Source organism: Pantherophis guttatus, chromosome 1 (assembly GCF_059756535.1).
Source record: "Pantherophis guttatus breed Tessera chromosome 1, ASM5975653v1, whole genome shotgun sequence".
Classification (NCBI taxonomy): Eukaryota; Metazoa; Chordata; class Lepidosauria; order Squamata; family Colubridae; genus Pantherophis; species Pantherophis guttatus.
The window spans coordinates 131916453-131939912 of record NC_142063.1 but is presented as its reverse complement, the minus strand read 5'-3'; the positions used below and the strand labels follow the sequence as shown (position 1 = coordinate 131939912).

At 36.8% G+C, this 23460-nt stretch overlaps 1 protein-coding gene across 1 annotated transcript in view; it reads left to right on the top strand.

The window, feature by feature from the left end:
- Positions 1-1482, top strand: part of ACTR3 (actin related protein 3) — a 37217-nt gene extending 35735 nt beyond the window's left edge. Inside the window, exon 12 of the mRNA XM_034423770.3 lies at positions 331-1482. Coding sequence (XP_034279661.1) covers positions 331-426 — 96 coding nt within the window. The 3' untranslated portion in view covers positions 427-1482. The remainder of the gene's footprint in view (positions 1-330) is intronic.
- The last annotated feature ends 21978 nt before the right edge of the window (positions 1483-23460 follow it).

Genomic DNA, 23460 nt, shown 5'->3' with positions numbered 1-23460 from the left:
TCAAACCATTTGAGATGACTTCCTGAGAATACAGGAAAAGACTTTAAAACTTCAGGTCCTTCTACTCTGGAGTTCCAGGCACCTAGCCTTCAAATGTACAATAAAAACTGAACACAATATTCAAGAACACCAATTTACTGCTTATATCTTCATTTCAAAAATTGGAAACATTTATTTTTATAGGTAACAGCATCATTTGTGATAACGTTAATACAATAATCTTTCTTACGGAATTTTTTGGTCCTTTTACAAAATGTTTATTTTAATAAATATAAAATTGCAATATGATCCAGTGCATTAATTAAATTTCTCTTTTGTCTTCTTTTTCAGCCTGAGTTCTACCAAGTATGCCACACCAAAAAAGATTATGAAGAAATTGGTCCTAGCATCTGTCGTCACAACCCAGTTTTTGGAGTTATGTCTTAAATCTGACATTTAATGATTGAGTTTAGCGAGGCAAGGAAATGGTCTTTCTCAGTGCTTGTTTGTCTGGATGGTCGGTATTAAGATAAGAAACGTGACTTGAAAATAAGAAAAAAAAAAAAAAGACCAAACACAATTAAACAGGAATATTTTAATAACTGTCTCAACATGCTGATATAGTGGGAAGCCAAAACAATTCAAAGTGTTTTTTTCTTTTGACTAAATATTTGAAGCTGTGCATAAACAAAACAAAAGGAGTTGGTCTTTGTTCTTTTTGTGCCCTAATATTTTGTATATTAATGGAATATCCAAGATTTGATGGTTTGTAGATAGTCAGCTCTATAATTCTTCTATTGTACTCTTAATTGTGTACAATGCAAGAGCCTGTTTATATTTCCTACTTTTTTATACATTGAGAAAAAAAATATCAGTGATTGAAAGTAATGTTAATATTTGACAAGAAAAAACACCAGTGACCAATTGGAGGGGAATGTGAAAATTAATAATGCCCACATGGAGTTTCATCATGTAAATCTCTAATAATGTCAAAATATGACCAATCTTCCACTTGCATTCCATACATAATGCAACTTGGCAAATGCTTTTGGACCTGAGGGACTAGAATCTTGGATTAAGTGATGCCTGCTAGTGCTTTCTGATTATTCGGTGCATTTTCATTCTATTTCTTGCTTGGGGAAGGGGCGGGAAAGTAAAGGCAAGACTGTTGGACAAGTATTGCAGTTCTGTAGTGTCATTTCTAATTGCAACCAAATATTCCGATTATGAAAATGGGTGTATTCCACCATTCCAATAAAGACACAACATTCTTTTTTAATATTCATGTGAGGCCTTTCAATTTCGTTGTTTAATCATTTGTGAAGGTCCTTCTAATCTGCAATTACAGTTTCTCACTCCCTAATTTGGAAAAGATGAGAGGGGATACATGTATGCAAGTGGTGTGTTATCTATTTAATAGCATAATGCAGTTTTAGAAGCGTAATTCTAATTAAATATATGTTTTTCATGAGATTTTGGTAAATAAAGCTGTTGCATTCCTGGCGTCTTGTGTCACAGATTTGATACTGTAACTCAAGAGAAACAAGTATAAGAACTATATAAACATGGTATGTTTAGTCAGAAGCAGACCTGGTGGGGCTGAATATCAAATATGTAGAGTACGTAAAAATGGAAGTATTGCTGCGTTTAACTGAATGTCATGACAAAGTTCTCCTTGACTGGAAGCTTTGAACAGAGAAAGTTTCTGATCATTCAGAATTATAGTTAAATTTCCATCTTAAACTTTTGGGTAAGTGTGCGGTGGTCATAACCGAAGACTGGGATTTAAAGTGCATCCTGGCGGTGATCCATCTTTACAAATATTGAATGTCTGAACAAAATTATAACCAAGTATGACACCTGAATCTAGAATAATGTTAGATATGCTCACACAAGCATAATAAGCTTGCTATGAACTAGGGTTTATTAAGAGCTTACAAATCTCAAAATCTAAGTTTTTTAAAAATAGTTTTTATTGAAGTTTAAAAATGCAGAGATAAAAAAACTAATGCAAAATAAGAAAAAATAAAACAAGAACAAAAAAGTGCAGAGACAAAAATGGGAAGGGAAGGAAGAAAAAAAAATAATCCAAATTTGGATGTCCCATGAAACTGTGCCCATAGTGGTTGGTTTACCTGCTGATGTGAAAAAAAGAGTAAAGCAGAAATTGGAAGCTGCATATAAATGACTTCATTCACAAGTCAGGATTCCTTATGTCTTATTGTAACACTTGTCTCATAAAGAATAGGGTTTTCTTCATAGTATCACAGACTGAACTATATGTAGCCTGAAGTGAAGTATCATATACAATACCAAGATTTATTTTGTGGTTTTCCTCGTGGAACCTAGGATAGCAAATTGTCATAGATTTTTGCCAGAAGATACCTTTTGGTATCTAACTCTGATTATCAAATAAACTCACCAGAAAGAAGTTGTTGTGCTTCTGTGTATTTAAGATTCAATTATATTTTTTTTCAGTGAGTTTAGTTTAAAAATTAAGGATATTTATATAAAATCTTGATTTTAAGGCCAGTTATGGGGAAGGGATGTCCATTAAATGTATGTTTACATAAGTGATATATGTATGTCAGTTGTATGATTATGGAAGTAATATAATTACATAATTTGCATAATGATGCAGATTAAATTGCATCAGTTACATAATTATGAAACGACATAAATAATGTTACTTGTGTGAACTGCTTACAATGAACATTGGGGGGGCTAAGATATGACTTGACTTTGCATCTGAAGTTGGCTGAACAAGGATTCATAAAACCTTGCATCAAACTGAATAATGATTTACTTAACATCTGGAGAAACAGTACTTTACTTCAGGAGCTGCCAGCTCTTGATTCTGAAAAAGTCAGTGGTGTTACACATCAATCCTAATTAGATTTGCACAGAAGTAAATTCTATGTTACACCATAATTCAGTAGGACTCATGTGGAATTCTTTGTGGTCAAGTTTGCCCTCTTGGTCTTCAAGTAAATAGTCTTGTTTATTTTTGCATTGTAGAGATAATGCTAAAACCTGTTCCTCATCTCCAGTTCTTCAAACCTTGTGTTATAATCTTGGTTTGTAAAACAGTTCTTTTTAGGTACCAGCTGATACGATTAGTTGGTAGTAACCTGTGTTTATAGCAATTAAAATTATTTAAATGCTTACTACAGAAATAAAAAGAATCAAATAAGGTTTTTTATCTTGATAACTTCTATCAGTCCATCCTGTGTGTGTTAATAAGTTAATGGCAAGAATTTACTTACTCTAAGTAACTTGTAAAGGAACTGGATAATTACTTGTTTTTTGTAGCAACTGGAATGCATTAAATTAACTTTTTAAAAAAAAAATCAAAATTTTAATGAAATATTACTTATAAATGAAAGCCTCTGTTCAGTACCTTAATAAATTCATTGTAAGGAAAATGTATGGATTTTCTATTTAAAATGAAATTTGTTGAATTATATGAAAATCCTTTGTAATAATAATAAAGAATTGGCATTACCAAAAAATTGTGAAAGACAATTTTGAAAATAATATATTGCATGTAACTGCTAAATATTAGAATACATATATAATGTGTACTGTTCTAATCTTTAATAAAAGCTTTTGCTGTCTTCTAGAAAGCTGACAGCAGAGAAAATTCTGCACAAAATATTAGTTCTTATCTCCTAAACTTCAGTATTTAAAATATAACCTTTGTCAGTTTGCATCTGGAGAGCTTAAAATAGTGTATTTTTTATTTTATGCAGAATTGTAATACTAGGATTTTTCTTTTGGTGTAGCTACATAGACTTTTTCCCATGACACTATTTCATAGAGAGGACTAATTTATAGGTTTGAAATAGGCTGGGTATGTGATGATCATGAAACAAATTGGTATCAATTCCAGTGTAATTTTGGGCTTCCAAGACTCCTTGAGTGCAGAGCCTTCAAATCTAGGATAGGTGTTTTCTAGGCAACTTGAATCCATATATAAAGTTAAAATATTCCCCACCCATCGCTATGATTGTGCTTTCCAATATTAATATGCCTAGGCAAAAATTTTAGGGAAAATGTCATGGTTAGATCTTTTGAAGTGTCAACAAGGGTTGTTGGTTTTTTTGAGCAGTGCTTTTCATTGCCATTCTAACTTGACTGTTCAATAGTCAAATCATTGGGGGGAGGAAATAGATTTCCAAATTATGGCCCTCTACTTTTACTGTCTTACAAAATAGATAAGGAACCATCATAATGCAACAGCCTAGATTCCTTTAGTGATTGTCCTGTTGAGATTCATCACTGACCTTGTAATGCAGCTCGAAACCTTGACAGCTAGGTAAACTTCTATTATGATATTATTTATTTAATGTGATACACTGAGGCTACTTTAACAAGGAATATGTTGATTTCCCCTCAGTTCAGCCATACCATATTTCAAAATCCGTTTTAAGAACGTTTAAGAGAAATTCTGAAACATTTATGTTAATTTTGGAAGCTATTTTTAAACTCTGGGAATTAGGGAATGAGATCTAGAGACTTTGCATTGCCAGACGTGGCCCCCAAATCACTAAATAAACCATTCTGGTTCAGATTATGTGTAGCGTCTATTTTTGAATATCATGTAGGGAGATCTTGTTCTTCATCTGTCTGTTTTTCTACCTCTGTTACCAGTTGGATATATAAACAAAAAGATGCATGCATATGAAAGTGTCCTTAGTACTGAAAACAAATTCCTATTTAAAATGTTCTTTTGATAGCACCTAGCCTGCAGTTTGTAAGCCCAAAACAAATAATTAAAAAGTATAATTTGTTTATTTGACTATAATAATGCCCCCCTTTTATTTTTTAAAAGTAGTCACGTTGCACTGGAATTTAATATATGTTAATACTGTATTGTATATACACATGCAGGTATGCTTACCATTTTAAACTTTATATATTTATTCAATAGCAGAAATGTGTTAATTGCCTTTTAGGTAGCTATTGAAAATGAAATTCAAAGATATACATTGAAATAATATTATTAAATTATAATAATTAACAACATGATAAGAGTCCTGATACAGAACTCCACAAGTCTTTTTATGTTGTATGTTCAAAATCACCTTCAGTGTCTATAAGAAATACAGCATTTCTAAATGAAAACTGTATTCTAAAGTCTTTACAACACTTTATTAGAAAAAAAATTAAATCTATGCTGATCTTCTTTGGAACCAATAATACTGATCTTTATGCTAGCTACATTCAATATTCCTCATTTCAGCATTATTATAAAATAACTTCTGACTGAAGTAGCAGATAAAAATCAGTAGTTATTAAATCAGAAGTAGTGATTTCGATCAGTCTTTGGAGCCAATCTTCTGCTTATGCTTGGAATATTATGCACTTCTACAATGTATATTTTCCAATATCTGCTCTGAACTTTATAATGAAACTGGAATCAGAATACAGCTGTCTATTATAGTGACAACCACAATAAGCCTCTTAAAGCATGCTTCCAACATAAGGCTAGAGAATGCAGAACTCCAGTCAATCCAAGTTAATGATACTTGTAGAAAATGATTATTAGTCCCAAATTTTTAGACTGTACATATCTTCAAAGCTATTCCTTATATCAATAGCACCAACCATCTGATAAATGTTGGCTGACATTTTAACAGCTCACAAAGAAACTGAATACGTCTTCCATCTCTGAAGAGGCTTAATATGTTGGAAAAAAGTAGAAGCCAATGCTCTATAATTAGAAGTATGAATAATTTATTAAACATCTTGGCACTACAGCACTTATATGTTAATTTTTATCCTGATAGAAATCCTAAATGTAGATACCATCAAGTGGTAAATATGTTAGCTCCCCATTTAACTTCAGATAGTCTTTGACGTACAAGTTTGTTTAGTGACCGTTCAAAGTTGCAACGGCACTGAAAAAAAGGGACTTATGACCATTTTTCACACTTATGACCATGGCAGCATCCCCATGTTCACATGATTTACATTCAGACGCTTGGATACTGACTCACTTTTATGACGGTCGCTGTGTCCTGTGATCCCCTTTTGCAACTTGACAAGTAAAGTTAATGGGGAAGCCAGATTCATTTAACAACGGTTTACTAATTTAACAACTGCAGTGATTCACTTAACAAAAGTTGTAAAATGGGGCAAAACTTAATTGACAAATTTCTCTCAGCAACATAAATTTTGGGCTCAATTGTCGTAAATTGAGGATTACCTGTAATTGGGGAGCAAGCGTATTAACGAGAGAAGAGAAGAAGATTCCATTTCTTAGGGCAGTTTTCTGTTTGCCTTGTCATTTGATCAGCTATACAATCTGGATTTTAAATAAGCGTAAACAGAATTGTGAGACACTCATTTTACTTTTTTTCTAAAAAAATATTTACTTAAGTTCATAATTTGGTTTATTGTTCACTTTTGGGACTGACCCTTTGGCTTCCTCTCTCAACTGCATTTTATGTCTTAATTTGCTTTTCTGTACAACTTTTAAGATACTGTGTAAAAAGCTCTTTTGTTGTTCCAAACCTAAGTTGCCTATCTTAACAATAAAAGTATAATGTATAATTCTGGAATACAAGTCAATGCGATCTAATGTGTGCATAGCTGTTTTTTTCTCTTTTAATTATTATTTTACACATAATCCAGCTAATCACATATGCATGAGTCATGCTTTTTAGAAAAGAAATACATGCGCACAAAGCGCTCCAGAATACTGTAATTGCTCATTGAGAAAAAAATGAAAACTTTAATCTTATGATTTATTTAAACCTCTGGACACAATGTTTATTCCACTCCACTTAAAGAGATCCTTGAAGAGTTAGCTCTTTCCTCAGCCGATAGGATGATATGCCTGCCCATTGTTGAGGCTGAGTTGTGAACAATACGATAGTTTTCTTTCCCCAATATGGCTATTTTGTTCCTGTTTTAATTGTTAACTAATTAATAAAGGTTTGTTTTTAATCTTTATTAGCCACCCAGAGTTGAATATGAATTGGGAAGCCATAGAAATGAGAGGGAGGGAGAGGGGGAGAGATTTATATATTATTTAACCAAGACTGTTAATGCTCTTGTACCACAGACCGGCAGGGTCAATTCAAAATGCTATCCTTCATTCCCCAGTTCACTGATAACATAAATTTTTAATCTGGCCTGAACTTCCCATTTTCATGGGATGACATTTCCCCTTTTCTCTTCTCCATAGCACATATAAGTGTACCTACCTTTGTCAGATCAATTCTATACTTACTTTCTTTTTTCCTCCCAAAGTCCAGATGTTGAAACCATTCAACACAAAAAGTTACTTTAGTCTTTGGCCACCTTGGTTGCCTATTGATGTCCAATTTCCAATTCTAGCCAATCTTTCTGATGGTGAGCAATAGGCAATACACAATTTTTTATTCACCACAATTCTAAGTTTTCCTTCCTGATCAATTGCTGCATGCCAGATGAGATTTCTTCAGAGTAGATTGCCAGAATTTTACCTTTCTTTGCTTTGAAGTGTGTGCATCAATTCCCAATCCCACAATCTAGAGCAGGGGTATCAAACTGGATTTCTTCGAGGGCCAGACCATCATTGTAGTTTGCGGGGGGGGGATTGGCGGGGGGGACAGATGCCTCCAGCACCCTGCTAGCCAAAATGGGGTGCATCCGCGTGCTGCCCCCCTACACCTCATTTTCACCCTCCATAGCCTCCTGCAGCACTCTGCCAGCTGTTTGGGGGGCCATTTTTGGGCCATTTTTCAGCCCATTTTCCAGGATCATTTCTGGGATTGTTTTGGGGCCTGTTTTTGGCCAGCAGAGTTCTGCAGGAGGCCATGGAGGCTGAAAACGAGGCGCGGCAGGAGGGGCCGTACACATCCCGCTTCAGCCACCAGAGGCACTGTGGGCTGGTCCTTTGATATTTTCAGGACAGACCCGCTGGTCGGATTTAAGCACCCCACGGGATGCATCTGGCCCGCAGGACTTGAGATTGACACCCCTGATCAAGAGAGATTCTTTGAGTTTTTTGTTTGGACTAGTCTTGTTAAGGTGTCATCAATAAAGTTGGCCACTCTGCTTAATTGTTAGATGTTTATGAACAACTTAAAACATGCTGATGCCCACATTCTTTTCTGCTGTACTTAATGTGCATCTTTCTCTACCTGTTCTTCAATGAATGATTCATAAGAGATGGGAAATTTGTGAGCTGCAGCTAGAAGAATTTTTGATAATTTCATCCTGCTAAAACTGGCTTCAGGGTGAATGCGCTATGGGGATCAGGATGGGAGGCAGATGATTGATGGTTGGCTTTTACCTCAGCATTTTTCAATGCCATCAAATGTGGTGTCCTGCTGAATCTTTAGAGAGAACTGGGAAGAGATTCTACTGCTTTTCTCAGATAGATTTCAGACTACCGTGCTTCCCCGAAAATAAGACCCTGTCTTATATATATATTTTTAACCCCAAAATAAATGCTTGGCCTTATTTTCGGGGAGGTCTTATTATTTGGAGGTGCATGGAACAAGATGGGGCTCCACTTGCCATCTTACCTGATTTCCAGCTCCGCGTTTAAATATTTTCGGGGAGGGCTTATTTTCGGAGGGAGGCTTATTTTAGCGCACGCGCTCAAAAGCCCGATTGGGCTTATTATCAGAGGATGTCTTATTTTCGGGGAAACAGGATGTGAAAAAAATCTTTAAAAAAAAAGAAAGTCGGGGCTCTTGTGTATCTCCAGCGCTTTTCAATATCTATATGAAAATGCTGGAACCTCATAATATTTATAGCCATTTTTCTGAAATCTCCACTGGATGGTATACTTTTCATATATGTCTGCTTGGTCTTAGTTGTGAGTTAAAGAATGAATGATTCTTTCCTTGTGAGAATCACAGTTCCAGAGAAGTAGAATTTTATGATGATTATTTCCCAGAAGATGATTATATATGATTTGTGGTGTTTTAGGATCCAAATCTCTCTGGTTCCTTTGACAGAAGCAACAATCAAGACTGCTTTGTGTTAGTTTGAGACACCAGCCACATCTCTTTCTGGAAAAAAATTTCTTTAATACAGTACGTGGGCCATTCATCTCTTAAGTTTCACTAGTATAATGAATTCTTTGTGGAGCTCTTGTGTATTTAGAGTGGAAAATTTGGTTGGTACAGAACTAGGCAGATAACAGGAATAACTGATAAAAACTGGCAACTTCTTTTCTGAGTAAAATACAAAATACTGGTTTTTCCATTTAAAACCACATATGCTTGGATCTATGTTACTTGAGTAATTTCTCTTTCCACTGTATATGCCAAACCTGCCTATTCATGAGATCACTGGATGAAAGTCAGTTAAATTTGCTGTGACTCTTCTTGTGATTCTTCATGTTTGGAACTGAACATCCTCTATAGTTGTCTCAGTTCTTTGGAGTGCCTTCCCTGTTGAAACTGATGTGGGCTGAGTTTCAAAAAGGTCTCAAACTCATCTCTCTTTGCTTGACAATTTTTTATTAGTTTATCAAAGTATAAAATTCAAAGAGAAATGAAATGAAAAATAATGAGAAAGTAAGGAAGGAAAAAGGGAAGAGGAAAACCTAACTAGGGTAAAAAGGGAAAGGGAAAAAAAGCATCAAAACTCCAACACTTTTTAACACAGTGGAATAAGGTAATGACATACAGCATCAGCTTCTTACTTTTGCACAATAATACGTCCTCGCCATTTCTATAACAACAAACCTATCTAATTCAGTAAAACCCCAAATCAAAGTTTCATTTTTTCCCACCTCCAGTCCAGAAGCGGTTTCCAAGTACAGGTGAAACACGAAAAATTAGAATATCGTGCAAAAGTTCATTTATTTCAGTAATGCAATATAAAAGGTGAAACTAATATATGAGATAGACTCATTACATGCAAAGCGAGATAGTTCAAGCCTTGATTTGTCATAATCTTGATGATTATGGCTTACAGCTCATGAAAACCCCAAATTTCACAATCTCAGAAAATTAGAATATTACATGAAATCAATAAAACAAGGATTGTACATAGAACAATATCAGACCTCTGAAAAGTATAAGCATGCATATGTAGTCAACACTTGGTTTGGGCATCAATTACTGCCTCAATGCGGTGTGGCATGGATGCTATCAGCCTGTGGCACTGCTGAAGTGTTATGGAACCCCAGGATGCTTCAATAGCGGCCTTCAGCTCTTCTGCATTGTTCGGTCTCATGTCTCTCATCTTTTTCTTGGCAATGCCCCATAGATTCTCTATGGGGTTCAGGTCAGGCGAGTTTGCTGGTCAATCAAGCACAGTAATCCCATGGTCATTGAACCAGGTTTTGGTACTTCTGGCAGTGTGGGCAGGTGCCAAGTCCTGCTGGAAAATGAAGTCAGTATCCCCATAAAGCTCGTCTGTGGAAGGAAGCATGAAGTGCTCCAAAATCTCCTGATAGACGGCTGCGTTGACCCTGGACTTAATGAAGCACAGTGGACCAACACCAGCAGATGACATGGCTCCCCAAATCAACACAGACTGTGGAAACTTCACACTGGACTTCAAGCATCTTGCAGTGTGTGCCTCTCCACTCTTCCTCTAGACTCTGGGTCCTTGGTTTCCAAATGAGATGCTCTCATCAGAAAAGAGGACTTTGGACCACTGAGCAACAGATCAGTTCTTTTTGTCTTTAGCCCAGGTAAGACGCTTCTGAGGTAGTTTGTTGTTCAGGAGTGGCTTGACAAGAGGAATACGACATTTGAAGCCCATGTCCAGGATCCATCTCTGTGGTGGCTCTTGATGCACTGACTCCAGCCTCAGTCCACTCATTGTGAAAGTCCCCAACACTTTTGAATGGCCTTTTGTTGACAATCCTCTCCAGGCTGCGGTCATCCCTGCTGCTTGTGCACCTTTTTCTTCCACACTTTTCCTTTCCACATAACTTTCTATTAATGTGCTTTGATACAGCACTTTGGGAACATCCAACTTCTTTTGCAATTACCTTTTGAGGCTTTCCCTCCTTATGGAGGGTGTCAATGAGGGTTTTCTGCACAACTGTCAGGTCAGCAGTCTTTCCCACGATTGTGATTCCTACTGAACCAGACTGAGAAACCATTTAAAGGCTCAGGAACCCTTTGCAGGTGTTATGGCTTAATTAGCTGATTAGAGTGGGACACTTTGGGCCTAGAATATTGAACCTTTTCACAATATTCTAATTTTCTGAGATTGTGAATTTGGGGTTTTCATGAGCTGTAAGCCATAATCATCAAGATTATGATAAATCAAGGCTTGAACTATCTCGCTTTGCATGTAATGAGTCTATCTCATATATTAGTTTCACCTTTTAAGTTGCATAACTGAAATAAATGAACTTTTGCAAGATATACTAATTTTTCGAGTTTCACCTGTAGAAATGAAGTTGGTTGTATTTTTTTCTTTAATTAAAACAGCCAATGTAGCCATGTCTCCTAACTCCCATCAGCTTTTGCAGCCAATCATCCATTGTGGGAATTAAGGTATTTTTCCACTTCAACTGCCATCTTTGTAAATGCTTTTTATTGCTTGTAAGTTCCTTTTTTAAGCTACTATCTTTGTTTTCAATGAATTATCATAAAACACACTAAGAAACTTAAGTAATCATCATAAAGTTGAATAAATAAATTAATCATAAGACTAAATTGTGCCATAACTGTTAAGTTTGCTCTAGCACAGGCGTCCCCAACCCTGTAGTGGGCCGTGGCCTATTGGCCACTGGGTTGCATGAGTAGTTGGCCAGTGTGCACGCTTGTGAATGTGCATGCACACTCACCCATTCATGCTGGTGTTGCCCCGAGCATCACACGTGCAGAGCACATTTGTGTCGTGTACGTACTTACGGCCCCATTCGTGCACACATGTGCACGTGTAAAGGCACCTGTATCTCCCTTCGGGCTGCCAACCCAGAAAAGTTGGGATACTCTGCTCTAGCATCTATAAACAGAAAGTTTAACATTTTCAAAACTAGAAAACATATATGTGGTGATATGTTTAATGTTTGGCCAACATTTTTAGAATCTGCTTAAAGACATGTTCTAAGTGGCCCAGGTCAAATTTCATCGGCAACAAAACTCAGATAAGGAGAGGTTCCTGCTGGGAGGGTGTCTTTCCAGTAGGTCTTATGATGAAGGTAATCAAGGACAAGCAGTTTGGTGAAGGGAAAAATGCTCCTTCTGATAACATCTAATTTTAAAATCAAGTCCAAAACTTCATTGGTAATCAGAGCCATCGTTACAATACAGATCTTGCATTGTTCTTCTGGGATTGTATGGCCACATTCTGCATCAGGAGTTTTTGAAATTGGTTTTAAAACTGGTATTACTAGAGTAAAGATGCAGAAAAGAATTTTCTCAGTAAAAGAATGGATAGCTGGCAGCATACAAAACAGGATTTCTACTTGAAGGAGTCCAAGAGGCCACCATATACCTATGCACATACAATACAAGCAATGGTGGGATTCAAGTAATTTAACAACCGGTTCACTGCCCTAATGATTTCTTCCAACAACCAGTTTGCCAAACTGCTCAGAAAGTTAACAACCGGTTCTCCCGAAGTGGTGCGAAGTGGCTGAATCCCACCACTGAGTAGAAACACTGTTCCATTATGTAACCACATTTTTTGTTTGTTTTCTCTAATATCAGATCATCAGCTATGCGGAAGCACTGATAAAACAGAAGGGGGCTTTATTTCATAAGGCTGCTTTAAAAAAAAAACTATTGATTTAAAACTGCTTTCTGTAATTAAACATTGAGCAAATTGCTGGGAATTTGTGCCTTGGACATTATATCCCTTCCTGTTTTAATTGGGGTCATTTCAGAAGGATTATATTTTCTAAATATTTAAACTAAGGATTCACTTATATAAATGTTAAAATCTTGAAGAAATTATCCAGAATCGAACACAAGTGGCATGTCAGGAGGAGGAATGAATAACTTAGCATGAGCTATTTAAATATAGCACTGGAAAGTATTACAAAAGCAGCATGTTCTGGAATAATAATTAGTTTCAAGAGCTAATACACAGACTCCAGCTTTTCAGCTATGCCTTTTAAAATACAGCATTTAACTATTACAGTCCTAAAATAGCACTCACAATATTTTGGAATAGATTAGATCTTTTTCAAGAGGCAATTGGACTTTCTGGTTTTTCTTTGAAAACATTTCAAGATGTCTCTTGAAAAAGCACCTTTGGGACAACCATGACCTGGATGACTAAGAATCTCCATAGACATCTACAGTAGGTCTTTATACGTTGTGGCCATCATAGATACTGTACCTTAGTAGTAAGATGCAAACTTATCAGCAGTTTTAACCAGTGTCATCATCAGGTTGTGCCTGAACTAACATCATTAGTCATTGCAAGCCACCTGGAGTAACATCAGTCATCTCTGGTCATCACAAAATGGTGTCATCAGTTGCCACCTGGTTGCGCTAGTAAGTGGTGTATATAACTATTTCACCCAGATATTCATAACTCCTCCCTCAAAGTGATACTCATAAACCTCTCCTCCCTCACAGGTTACAGAACTCAACAATTTGAATGACAGGAGGTTTAGTATCTTCCTGGAATGGAACTTTTATTACAAGCTAAGCCAATCTAATAATTTTTTAAAATTATGAGCAAAATAATGGAGGTAAAATAAAGTCAGGTTTATGATTCTGTGAAGGTGTGATTGTGACATCTATTAAAAAAGGGAGAAGGAGGGACAGGTAGGATGAATTTACCAGCTTGTCTGGACTTGTTATACAGTAATACACTATTCTATACAGGCGTTGAGTTATTGATATTGTCACTATGGTTCAAAATTCCTGCATGCTTTTGAAAAATAATATGGTAGACTCTGATGATGATTTATCTGATGTAAAATGATCAGTGGTGAACTCTTCTCTGTGGGATGGTCTCCAGGCCATCCAGAATCTAATGGCTTATTACTACAGACCAAATGTGGAGATGACCACTACGTCATACATCAAGGTCACTCTGGATGCATTGAACATACCTGATATAAGTTTGCTTATATTTTCTAACAGCTGTTGAATGCTGTCACAATTACCCTCTTTCTCTACATAGCAATTTCAAATGCCCATCCAACATATTCCAGCTATGTGGATACTGTCCTACTGTCCACAAGTCCTACTTCCCACGAGCCTGGAAAGGCCAGATATCTTGCTAGTTGAGTAGTAAAATTATAACTTTTATTTCAGGGGAAAGCTGTTGCTGATACATTGCTGGGAAGGGTGATATAAAACCCTGCCTTCAGTCATCTTAACCAAAACGATGAATTTCTCTAATTAGATGGTCCTTTAACTAGAATCTTTCCATGTTTCCCACGTCCTCCTTTTTGGATCACTTTTTTCAGTTCAAAAGACGTTGGGAATCTTTATGAACTCTTAGAGTAAAAAGACCCTTTAATAGGATTTTTGCCATAATCTTTTACCACCCATTCTTCCTTCTTTCAAATTTTTCGATGATGAATATTTTATCCGTATAGGTTTGTTCGTACCCCTTTTCAAACTTGCCTTTCAGTCTGGATTCCCTAAATGATCTCCCACCTTAACATATTTTAAAGTCTTTTTAACATTTCCTCATACGGCTATATCCATATCTCCCTCTTGAAAGATAAATTTACAATATTAGGAGCAGTATGGATGCTACAGTGGGAAGGGCTATTGTACCACTGAAGAATAACAGGTAAAATATCTTCCTAACAATGGTTGTTTCAGATTTTATTTTTCAGGGTATGATTAAACTTTTATATAATGGCTGATTGAGTCTCATTATGGGTGACAAAATGATGAATGACATAATGCTTTAAAAGGTTCTTTAGAGGAATCTATGGAGATTCTCAGTCATCCAGGTCAAGGGTGTTTTTTTCAAGAGGCAACTGGACTTTCTGGTTTTTCTTTGATGATGTTTTGCTTCTCATCCAAGAAGCTTCAGAGCTGAAGGAGCTTCTTGATTGAGAAGCGAAACGTCTTGAAAGAAAACCAGATAGTTCAGTTGTCTCTTGAAAAAGCACCTTTGGGTTCTTCAGAGGAATATTTAATAACTCTTTACTGGCTTCTCTCTTTATCTTTTGTAATGCCTGTACTGTTTCAAAGATATTCTGGAAGGCTGCAGCTACCTCATGTCCCACCTTATGGAATAAGATGGAGGTCCAGGCATATTTGCATGCTAAAGACTGTTAGGATAAACTTTTTTCCATGGTTTTCCCTAGAAAATATGGAAACATCTATAGATCAGCCTATCATTGCTGATCAAAGTTAACACCACTGTCCTATTTTCAGAAAAGTTAATTTTTGCAGGTTTATAAAGGGTATAAGCATCTTGCCCTGAAGGTCATGTCTTGACTTGCTTTGAGGATTGGCTTTTGACATGTTTCCTTTTCTCCTAAAAAAGGGAATTCACATTGCCATAATTCCCTGCACAACCAGATTAGTTTATTTATGTCAGAAGCATCACAATTAAATGTCAGGCATACTATATGATATAATGTTTAAAACATAAAATACAAGATTAAAATATGTACAAATTAAAGAACATCTTGCCTAGAAACACAACCAGGTGTATAATAAACATTCCTTAGAATACTTTGATATTTCATTCTTCCAAAACACCGCTGACAAATCACACATTTTCCTTTAACATATGATTTTATTGGTAATTCAAAGTTCAGAGTGGCATATCTATGCCATTGGAAAAAATATCCCTCATCACCACTAGAAAATAAAGTGTCAGAACATGCTATTTTACAGACGGTATCCTACAAATCATGCCCACAATCACAAGCAAATACATCTTCAGTTGAATTGCAACTCTTTAATAGACAATATTACATTATATAATATTATTAAAATATAAATTATAGGGATGCGGTGGCTCAGTGGCTAAGACACTGAGCTTGTCTATCGAAAGGTTGGCAGTTGAGTGGTTTGAATCCCTAGTGCCGCGTAACGGGGTAAGCTCCCGTTACTTGTCCCAGCTTCTGCCAACATAGCAGTTCGAAAGCATGTAAAAAATGCAAGTAAAAAAATAGGGACCACCTTTGGTGGGAAGGTAACAGTGTTCCATGTGCCTTTGGCATTTAGTCATGTCGGCCACATGACCATGGAGACGTCTTCGGACAGTGCTGGCTCTTCAGCTTTGAAACGAGATGAGCTAGAGTCGGGAACGACTAGTGCATATATGCGAGGGGAACCTTTACCTTTTTAAATAGACAATAGCAAATAGAACCTGTCCCTAACCTGATCTTCCAACAATCTTACAGTGTAATTGTATTCATTCGCTTTGCTGTTTTCCATTTTTCCCAGTATTAGAATCTTCTCCAGAAAGCTTGGCTTTTTCCTAATGTGTATGAAGAATGATAATTTTGAATGAAGCCTGGTCATTTTTGTCTCTCGTAGCAACTCTGGATTGATTTGTTTGATCATCTTTTTCTTTTTCTTTTTTTTTTAAATTTGATTTATTTGCCGCCCTTCTCCGGAGACTCAGGGCGGTTTACAATGCGTTAAGCAATAGCCTTCATACTTTTTGTATATTTATACAAAGTCAGTTTATTGCCCCCACAATCCGGGTCCTCATTTTAGCTACCTTAGAAAGGATGGAAGGCTGAGTCAACCTTGAGCCTGGTGAGATTTGACCTTGCAGTAATTGCAGGCAGCTGATGTTAATAACAGTGCTTTAGTCTGCTGCGCTACCAGGGCTCTCTTGGCTACCATAGGATTTTTTGCCAACACCAAATTCAAGAACATCAATACTACTCCTGTCCTGCTTCTTCAAAGTCCAACTTTCACTTCCATAGAACGTCACCAGGAATACCATGATTTACAGGATTCTGATCTTTGTAGATATAGACACATCACAGCATCTGAATATCATTTCCAAGATCTTCATGACCGCTCTATCAAGTGCTAGTCTCTGATGTATTTCTTGACAGCTTGTTCCTTTGTTGCTAATAGTTATCCTTAAAAGGCAGAAGCTATCCACCACTTCGATATTTTCATTGTCAATTCTAAAGCTGATTGACCTACTTGTTGTGACCTACATCTCACTCATATTTAATTAGAGACCTGGTTTTTTTCCACAATACTCCTTGACCTTTATTACCAGACCTTGTAGATCCTTTTGCATTTTTGTCTAATAGTGTAGGGCCATCATCATAGACTACTAAGTGTAAAAGAATGGTCAAAAGTCACTTTTTTTTTAGCGCTATTGTAACTTCAAACTAAATGAATGGTTGTATGTCAAGGACTACCTGTATTGCATACAGGTTTCTGGGTGTACAAAAGACTTCAGGAGGAAGCAGAAAGCTATCAGCCTACTTTGCGAAGCTTGACAGGTCTGTGATTAGAACACTGATTAAAAATTACACTAATCAATCAAGGTTAACTCAGGATCTTAGCTAACATTTATCCAATGGGTTGGCAATAGCCTCAAGCTATTTTCATTGATCATTCTGGTTGAGCTGATAGGGATCAAAGTATAAAACATTCAAAAGATACTAGATTGCTGACTTTGGAGAATGTGCTGAATCAAAACTCTTTCCTGCCCTATAGCAGGAATAAACAACCATTGGCTCTCCAGCCTTAGTAATGTGGTGAGGCTGAATATATACTGCTCAAAAAAATAAAGGGAACACAAGCAGAAGACATCCAAGATCTGAATGAATGAAATAGCCTTATTAAATACTTTGTTCTTTACATACAATAGTTTATACACTGCTCAAACAACTAAAGGGCACACAAAACTACTGTATGTAACGAACAAAGTATTTAATAAGGCTATTTCATTCATTCAGATCTCGGATGTCTTCTGCTTGTGTTCCCTTTATTTTTTTGAGCAGTGTATTTATAATATACCTACCATTCTTTTCTGTCAAATGTATAATGTATTGAAAATGTTAACCATGATTTGTTGTTGTTAGTTGCAAAGTCGTGTCCGACCCATCATGACCCCGTGGACAACGTTTCTCCAGGCCTTCTTGTCCTCTACCATCCTCTGGAGTCCATTTAAGCTCACGGCGACTGCTTCAGTGACTCCATCCAGCCACCTCATTCTCTGTCGTCCCCTTCTTCTTTTGTCCTCAATATTTCCCAGCATTAGGCTCTTCTCCAGTGAGACTAGAACCATGATCTAGTCAAAGCAAATTTTGAAATATGATTTCAGTTGTAAATATCTACTTCTTTGATTTAAATCACAATTACTAAATTTTGAAATAAATCCATTCTTCATACAAGGCAGGAAAACTGATGTCTAACAATTATTGCCTACTCTGAGTAATTAAGTCTTTTTTTACTCTAATTAATTAACTAATTGACTTTTAATAACTTTGCTAATTTTACAGCTAATTGTGTAGTCAACTAGTATCCATGTTCTATTTTACCACCACAATTCTTCTTTATTAGATGTTTTAACCCCATTTTCAGAAGGACTTAGGCTAGAAAGAAGGCCTGTTTAAGAATTTTAGACAGAGAGAGACATTTAAGTTTTTAATGCATGTTCCTATTGACTCCAAGAGATTTTCTTCAACAGTTTGAATCCTATTTATAGTAATTTTCTGTGGATTAATCAGTAACTGTAAAAAACCATAGAAGAAACAATTTAACAAATACCAGAATAGATGTTCCTAAAAAATTCCACTTTACATTAAGAACAGAAGTAGAAAATAAACTTGTAATATAATAAGTTCAAAATGTACCAAATCTGTTGAAATATGAATATTCAATTACTTTTTTTAGGAGTTCCTTTTGGCCTGTCATTAGTACTGCCAGTTGTTGACTAGTTTGCAACAATGTTTTAAAAAACTGCATTTCTATATCAAGGGAATTTACATTTGACACATTTCAGTAAACAGAAATCTAATTCTTGTGCCTATGTTTTTATAGTTATCGTGTTTTTATTAACTCAGCAAGCCAAATATGAGAAGCCTCCAGTCAGGTCTGGATTAAGACCAACTGATACTTAAGCACAGCCCAACAATGGCATCCCCCAAACTCTCAAGCCATAAGATGGAAACAGTTGTGATATCTGACAACATCTTCTAAACTTCTAAACCAAACTTCTAAACTTTATGTACTGTAGGAAAAAAAAGAGTCAACATTGCAGATTAAAGATGAACATGACAAATAAGGACAATTACATAAAATTTGTGTAAAGCTGAGTATACAGGAAAAGAGTGAAAGGCATGACAGGTCTGTGGTGTTTCTTTCCCTTGCTGCCCTAAGCATTTTATTTATTTATTTATTTTATTTTATTTTATTTCTATACCGCCCTTCTCCTGCGGGACTCAGGGCAGTGTACAGCCAAGATAAAACAAAGCATATAAAATTTAAAAACAGTTTAAAAAACAATTAAATAATTTCGGCCCAAAATTTAAAACAACTCAATTAAAACCGAATTCAATTAAAACTGAGAGGATGGGATCAAGCCAGCCCGGCTAGATGGAATAAGTGTGTTTTCAGGGCCCGACAAAAAGTCCGGAGGTCGTGCGTATCTCAGGGGGTAGGTCATTCCAGAGGGCAGGTGCTGCCACAGAGAAGGCTTTCCCCTTGGGGGTCACCAGCCGGCACTGTCTGGCCGATGGCATCCTGAGGAGGCCCTCTCTGTGCGAGCGAACCGGTCAGTGGGAGGCTATTGGCGGCAGAAGGCGGTCTCACAGATACCCCGGCCCTAAGCCATGGAGCGCTTTAAAGGTGGTCACCAACACCTTGAAGTGCACCCGGAAGACCACAGGAAGCCAGTGCAGCTCGCGCAGGAGAGGTGTCATATGTGAGCGCCCCGTCGCTCCCATAATCCCCCGCGCAGCCACATTCTGGACTAACTGCAGCCTCCGGGTGCACCCCAAGGGGAGCCCCATGTAGAGAGCATTACAGTAGTCCAGGCGGGAAGTGACGAGTGCTTGAGTGACCGTGCGTAGGGAGTCCCGATCCAGAAAGGGGCGCAACTGGCGTATCAGGCGAACCTGATAAAAAGCCCCCCTGGCCACGGCCGTCATGTGCTCTTCTAAAGACAGACGTGCATCCAGGAGGACGCCTAAGTTGCAAGCATATGCTTATTTTGTTGTTGTTCAGTCTCTTAGTTATGTCCCACTCTTTGTGATACCATGGACCATAGCATACCAGGCCCCCCTGTCCTCCACTGTCTCCTGTAGTTTGCCCAATTTCATATTCATTGTATCAATGACACTATCTAACCATTTCATCCTCTGCCGTCCCCTTCTCCTTTTGCCTTCAATCTTTCCCAACATCAAAGTCTTTTCCAAGGAGTGCTCTAGCCCCACAGTGTTTTACAGCCCTCTCTAAGCGGTTTACAGAGTCAGCATATTGTGCCCAACAATCTGGGTCCTTATTTTATCGACTTCAGAAGGATGGAAGTTGAGTCAACCCTGAGCCAGCCAGGATTGAACTCCTGGTTGTGGGCAGAGTTTGCCTGCAATACTGCATTCGAACCACTGTGGCGCCATGGCTCCTGTGATGGACTTTTGCTATAGTTTTCATGCTTTTACCTTCTATTAGTCACTGGTAGAATAGAAATAAAGATAAACAATTACATGGCTGAACATAAAATCCCAATATAATAATAATAATAATAATAATAATAATAATAATAATAATAATAATAATAATAATAATAATAATAATTTTATTTCTATACCGCCCTACTCCCGAAGGACTCAGGGCGGTGTACAGCCAGTTTAAAAACACAAGACACAACAATAATTAAAAATTAAAATAATTAAATAAATTTGGCTGATTTAAAACTCTAAAAATTAAAATACCCCAATTTAAAATTATTATATTGACAGCCTAATATAGCATATTAGACGTTGGCCATGCATCTCAATGGACACCTCCCATCTTCACAATCTCAGCTCTCTTTACTTTTTGTATTCTTTCAACTAAATGAGAGACAGTACCACACAGAACTTGCTGTGGTATTCAGCATCCTCTTTATTTTCAAGAATGCTTCTAGACTCCATGCATTTTTTGAAAATGAAACTGTTAAATGGATGCAACCCAGAGCTTTGTTTGACAGTGTGGCAGTTGCCTAGAATTATTATTTTTTTTAAAAAAAACTGCATTACAGGTAGTCCTCAACTTACGACCATAATTGAGCCCAACTTTTATGCTGCTAAGTGAGATAATTGTTAAGTGAGTTTTGCCCCATTTTACAACCTTTCTTGCCACTGTTGTTAAGGGAATCACTGCATTTGTTATGTTAGTAACCTGGTTGTTAGTGAATCTGGCTTCCCCATTGACTTCGCTGGTCAGAACATCGCAAAAGCTGATCACATGACTCAGGGACACTGCAATTATCATAAATATGAACCACTTGCCAAGCGTATGAATTTTGATCACATGATCATGGGGATGCCACAACGATTAGGAGTATGAAAACAGTCATAAATCACTTTTTTCAGGGCTGTTGTAACTTTGAGCAGTCACTAAGCAAACTGTTGTAAATCAAGGACTACCTATAATCACTTGGAGGCAGCACGTGACTAGTTGCATCCTTATTAGCTATCATTGGATATACATAGACAAATCTTATTTTATAGAGTTCCTTTACCAGGAATTAAATTCAAGGATTTTTACACTTTAGATGACTGACTATATATAGGACATTTGCTTTAGGAAATATTGAGATGCTGATACTCACCAGTGTTGCAAGAATTGATATATAAAATAAATCAGAATGGTGAGAGCCAGTTTGATGTAGTGGTTAAGGATCAGACTAGAAACCAGGAAAACGTGAGTTCTAGTTCCACTTTACATACAAAGTCAGCTGGATGACTTTGGACCAGCTCCCCTTCTCAGCCCTTGGAAAGAAACAATGGCAAATCATTTCTGAAAAACCCTGTCAACAAAACTGCACAAACCTGTCCAGGTAATCCCTGAGAACTGGATATGATTGAATGGAAGAAAAAAAAATATCAGAATGGTATATACCCAACTACCTTTCCTTACAATCATAGTTCTAGTCCATTTTGTGGCCAATCATTTGGAAAGGACGGCATAAGGGAATGGCAAATATTGTCCCCCATTATCTAAGTAAACTATATTAAAAAGGCAGCTCAATCTTACCTTTAAAAAAAGCAGAAGAGAAAATCCTACTGTATTCTTTGCTTGAGGGAGAGCCAACAGCTTCCATAGGAGAAGTTCAAATGCATTTTTATATTTTGGGCAGACAATTAACAATTAAAGTAATGGGCCGGATTATTGCTCTGGGGCATGATCACCCCAGTTTGTGTAATGCATGTGTAAACATGGCCCAGGTCACGGCTGAATTAAATAAATCGTTAAGTTAAATTAAATTGTGTTAATGTAAGCTAAAGCTATTAGTTAGATTGAGCCACAGACCTCTGTTCGTACGTTCTGAAAAAAGCTTCATCTCAAGTATTTCAATAATCTTGACAATGAGGCTACAAGATGGGCAATTCTCTTATATCTGAAACACCAGAACAAGGCAATTAATCACATGAATTTCTGTGTAATTGATATCTGTATCATTCCATGCTAATTACGTTAGGGAAACTAGCACACACACACACACACACACACACACACACACAATTAAAAAAAGGAAAATCGGGCTCTACCTGTCAAAAGTTAAAAGGCATTCCTCATTAGCATAACCTAATTTGTAGCATCCTACAGCACTTCAATTTGCAGCAGGTAGACACAACTCTTTACACAGCATGAAGTAGCTGAATTCTTTCCACAGACTGCTTCAAGTTATTTATGAAATATGAACTCTAATGGAAATATTGTTTCAGAAACAAATTTGTTATTGGTCTCCAGTGTGAGTTTCTATATTGTTAGAGAAGTACTTTGTACCACGGTTATCCATGTTCATAAATATCTGATATCTTAGGCAGGAAATGTATCTAATACTTCTTCCTCCTCCTATTTTTCCCACAACAACAACTCTGTAAGGTGAGTTGGGTTGAGACAGAATGACCGGCCCAAAGTCAGCCAGCCAGCTTTCATGCCTATGGCAAGACTAAAACTCACAGTTGTACAGTTTCTAGCCTGGAGATTTCAAGGCAGCCAACAAAGTACGCCTGCCATCTATCAACAACCCTGCAAGGTAGAACTAAAAGAGGTTGAATTGATCCAGAACCACCCAATAAACTCTCATGGCTAAAGATGTATGTGAATCAGGGTTTTCCGGCTCCTAATTAAACCCCTTTGCCATTATATCATACCGGATCTCATATTAATATATAAATATAAATCATATATTTATGACAGTTTGAAGACTTTCTCATTGATATAAATAAACACACACACATGTTTGTTTGTTTGTTTATTTAACTTTGACTAAATCACTAGGAATGCCATGACTTTTTAATAATTCATTGACAGTTGATTTCCTGATCACATTCTCAACTATAAATTAACTTCTATGAATATATTGCTGGGTACCCTTGAAATATGCTATTCTACAAGTACTGCTAGAGCTATTTCCCATACGTTGTATTTGCTGGGGCTG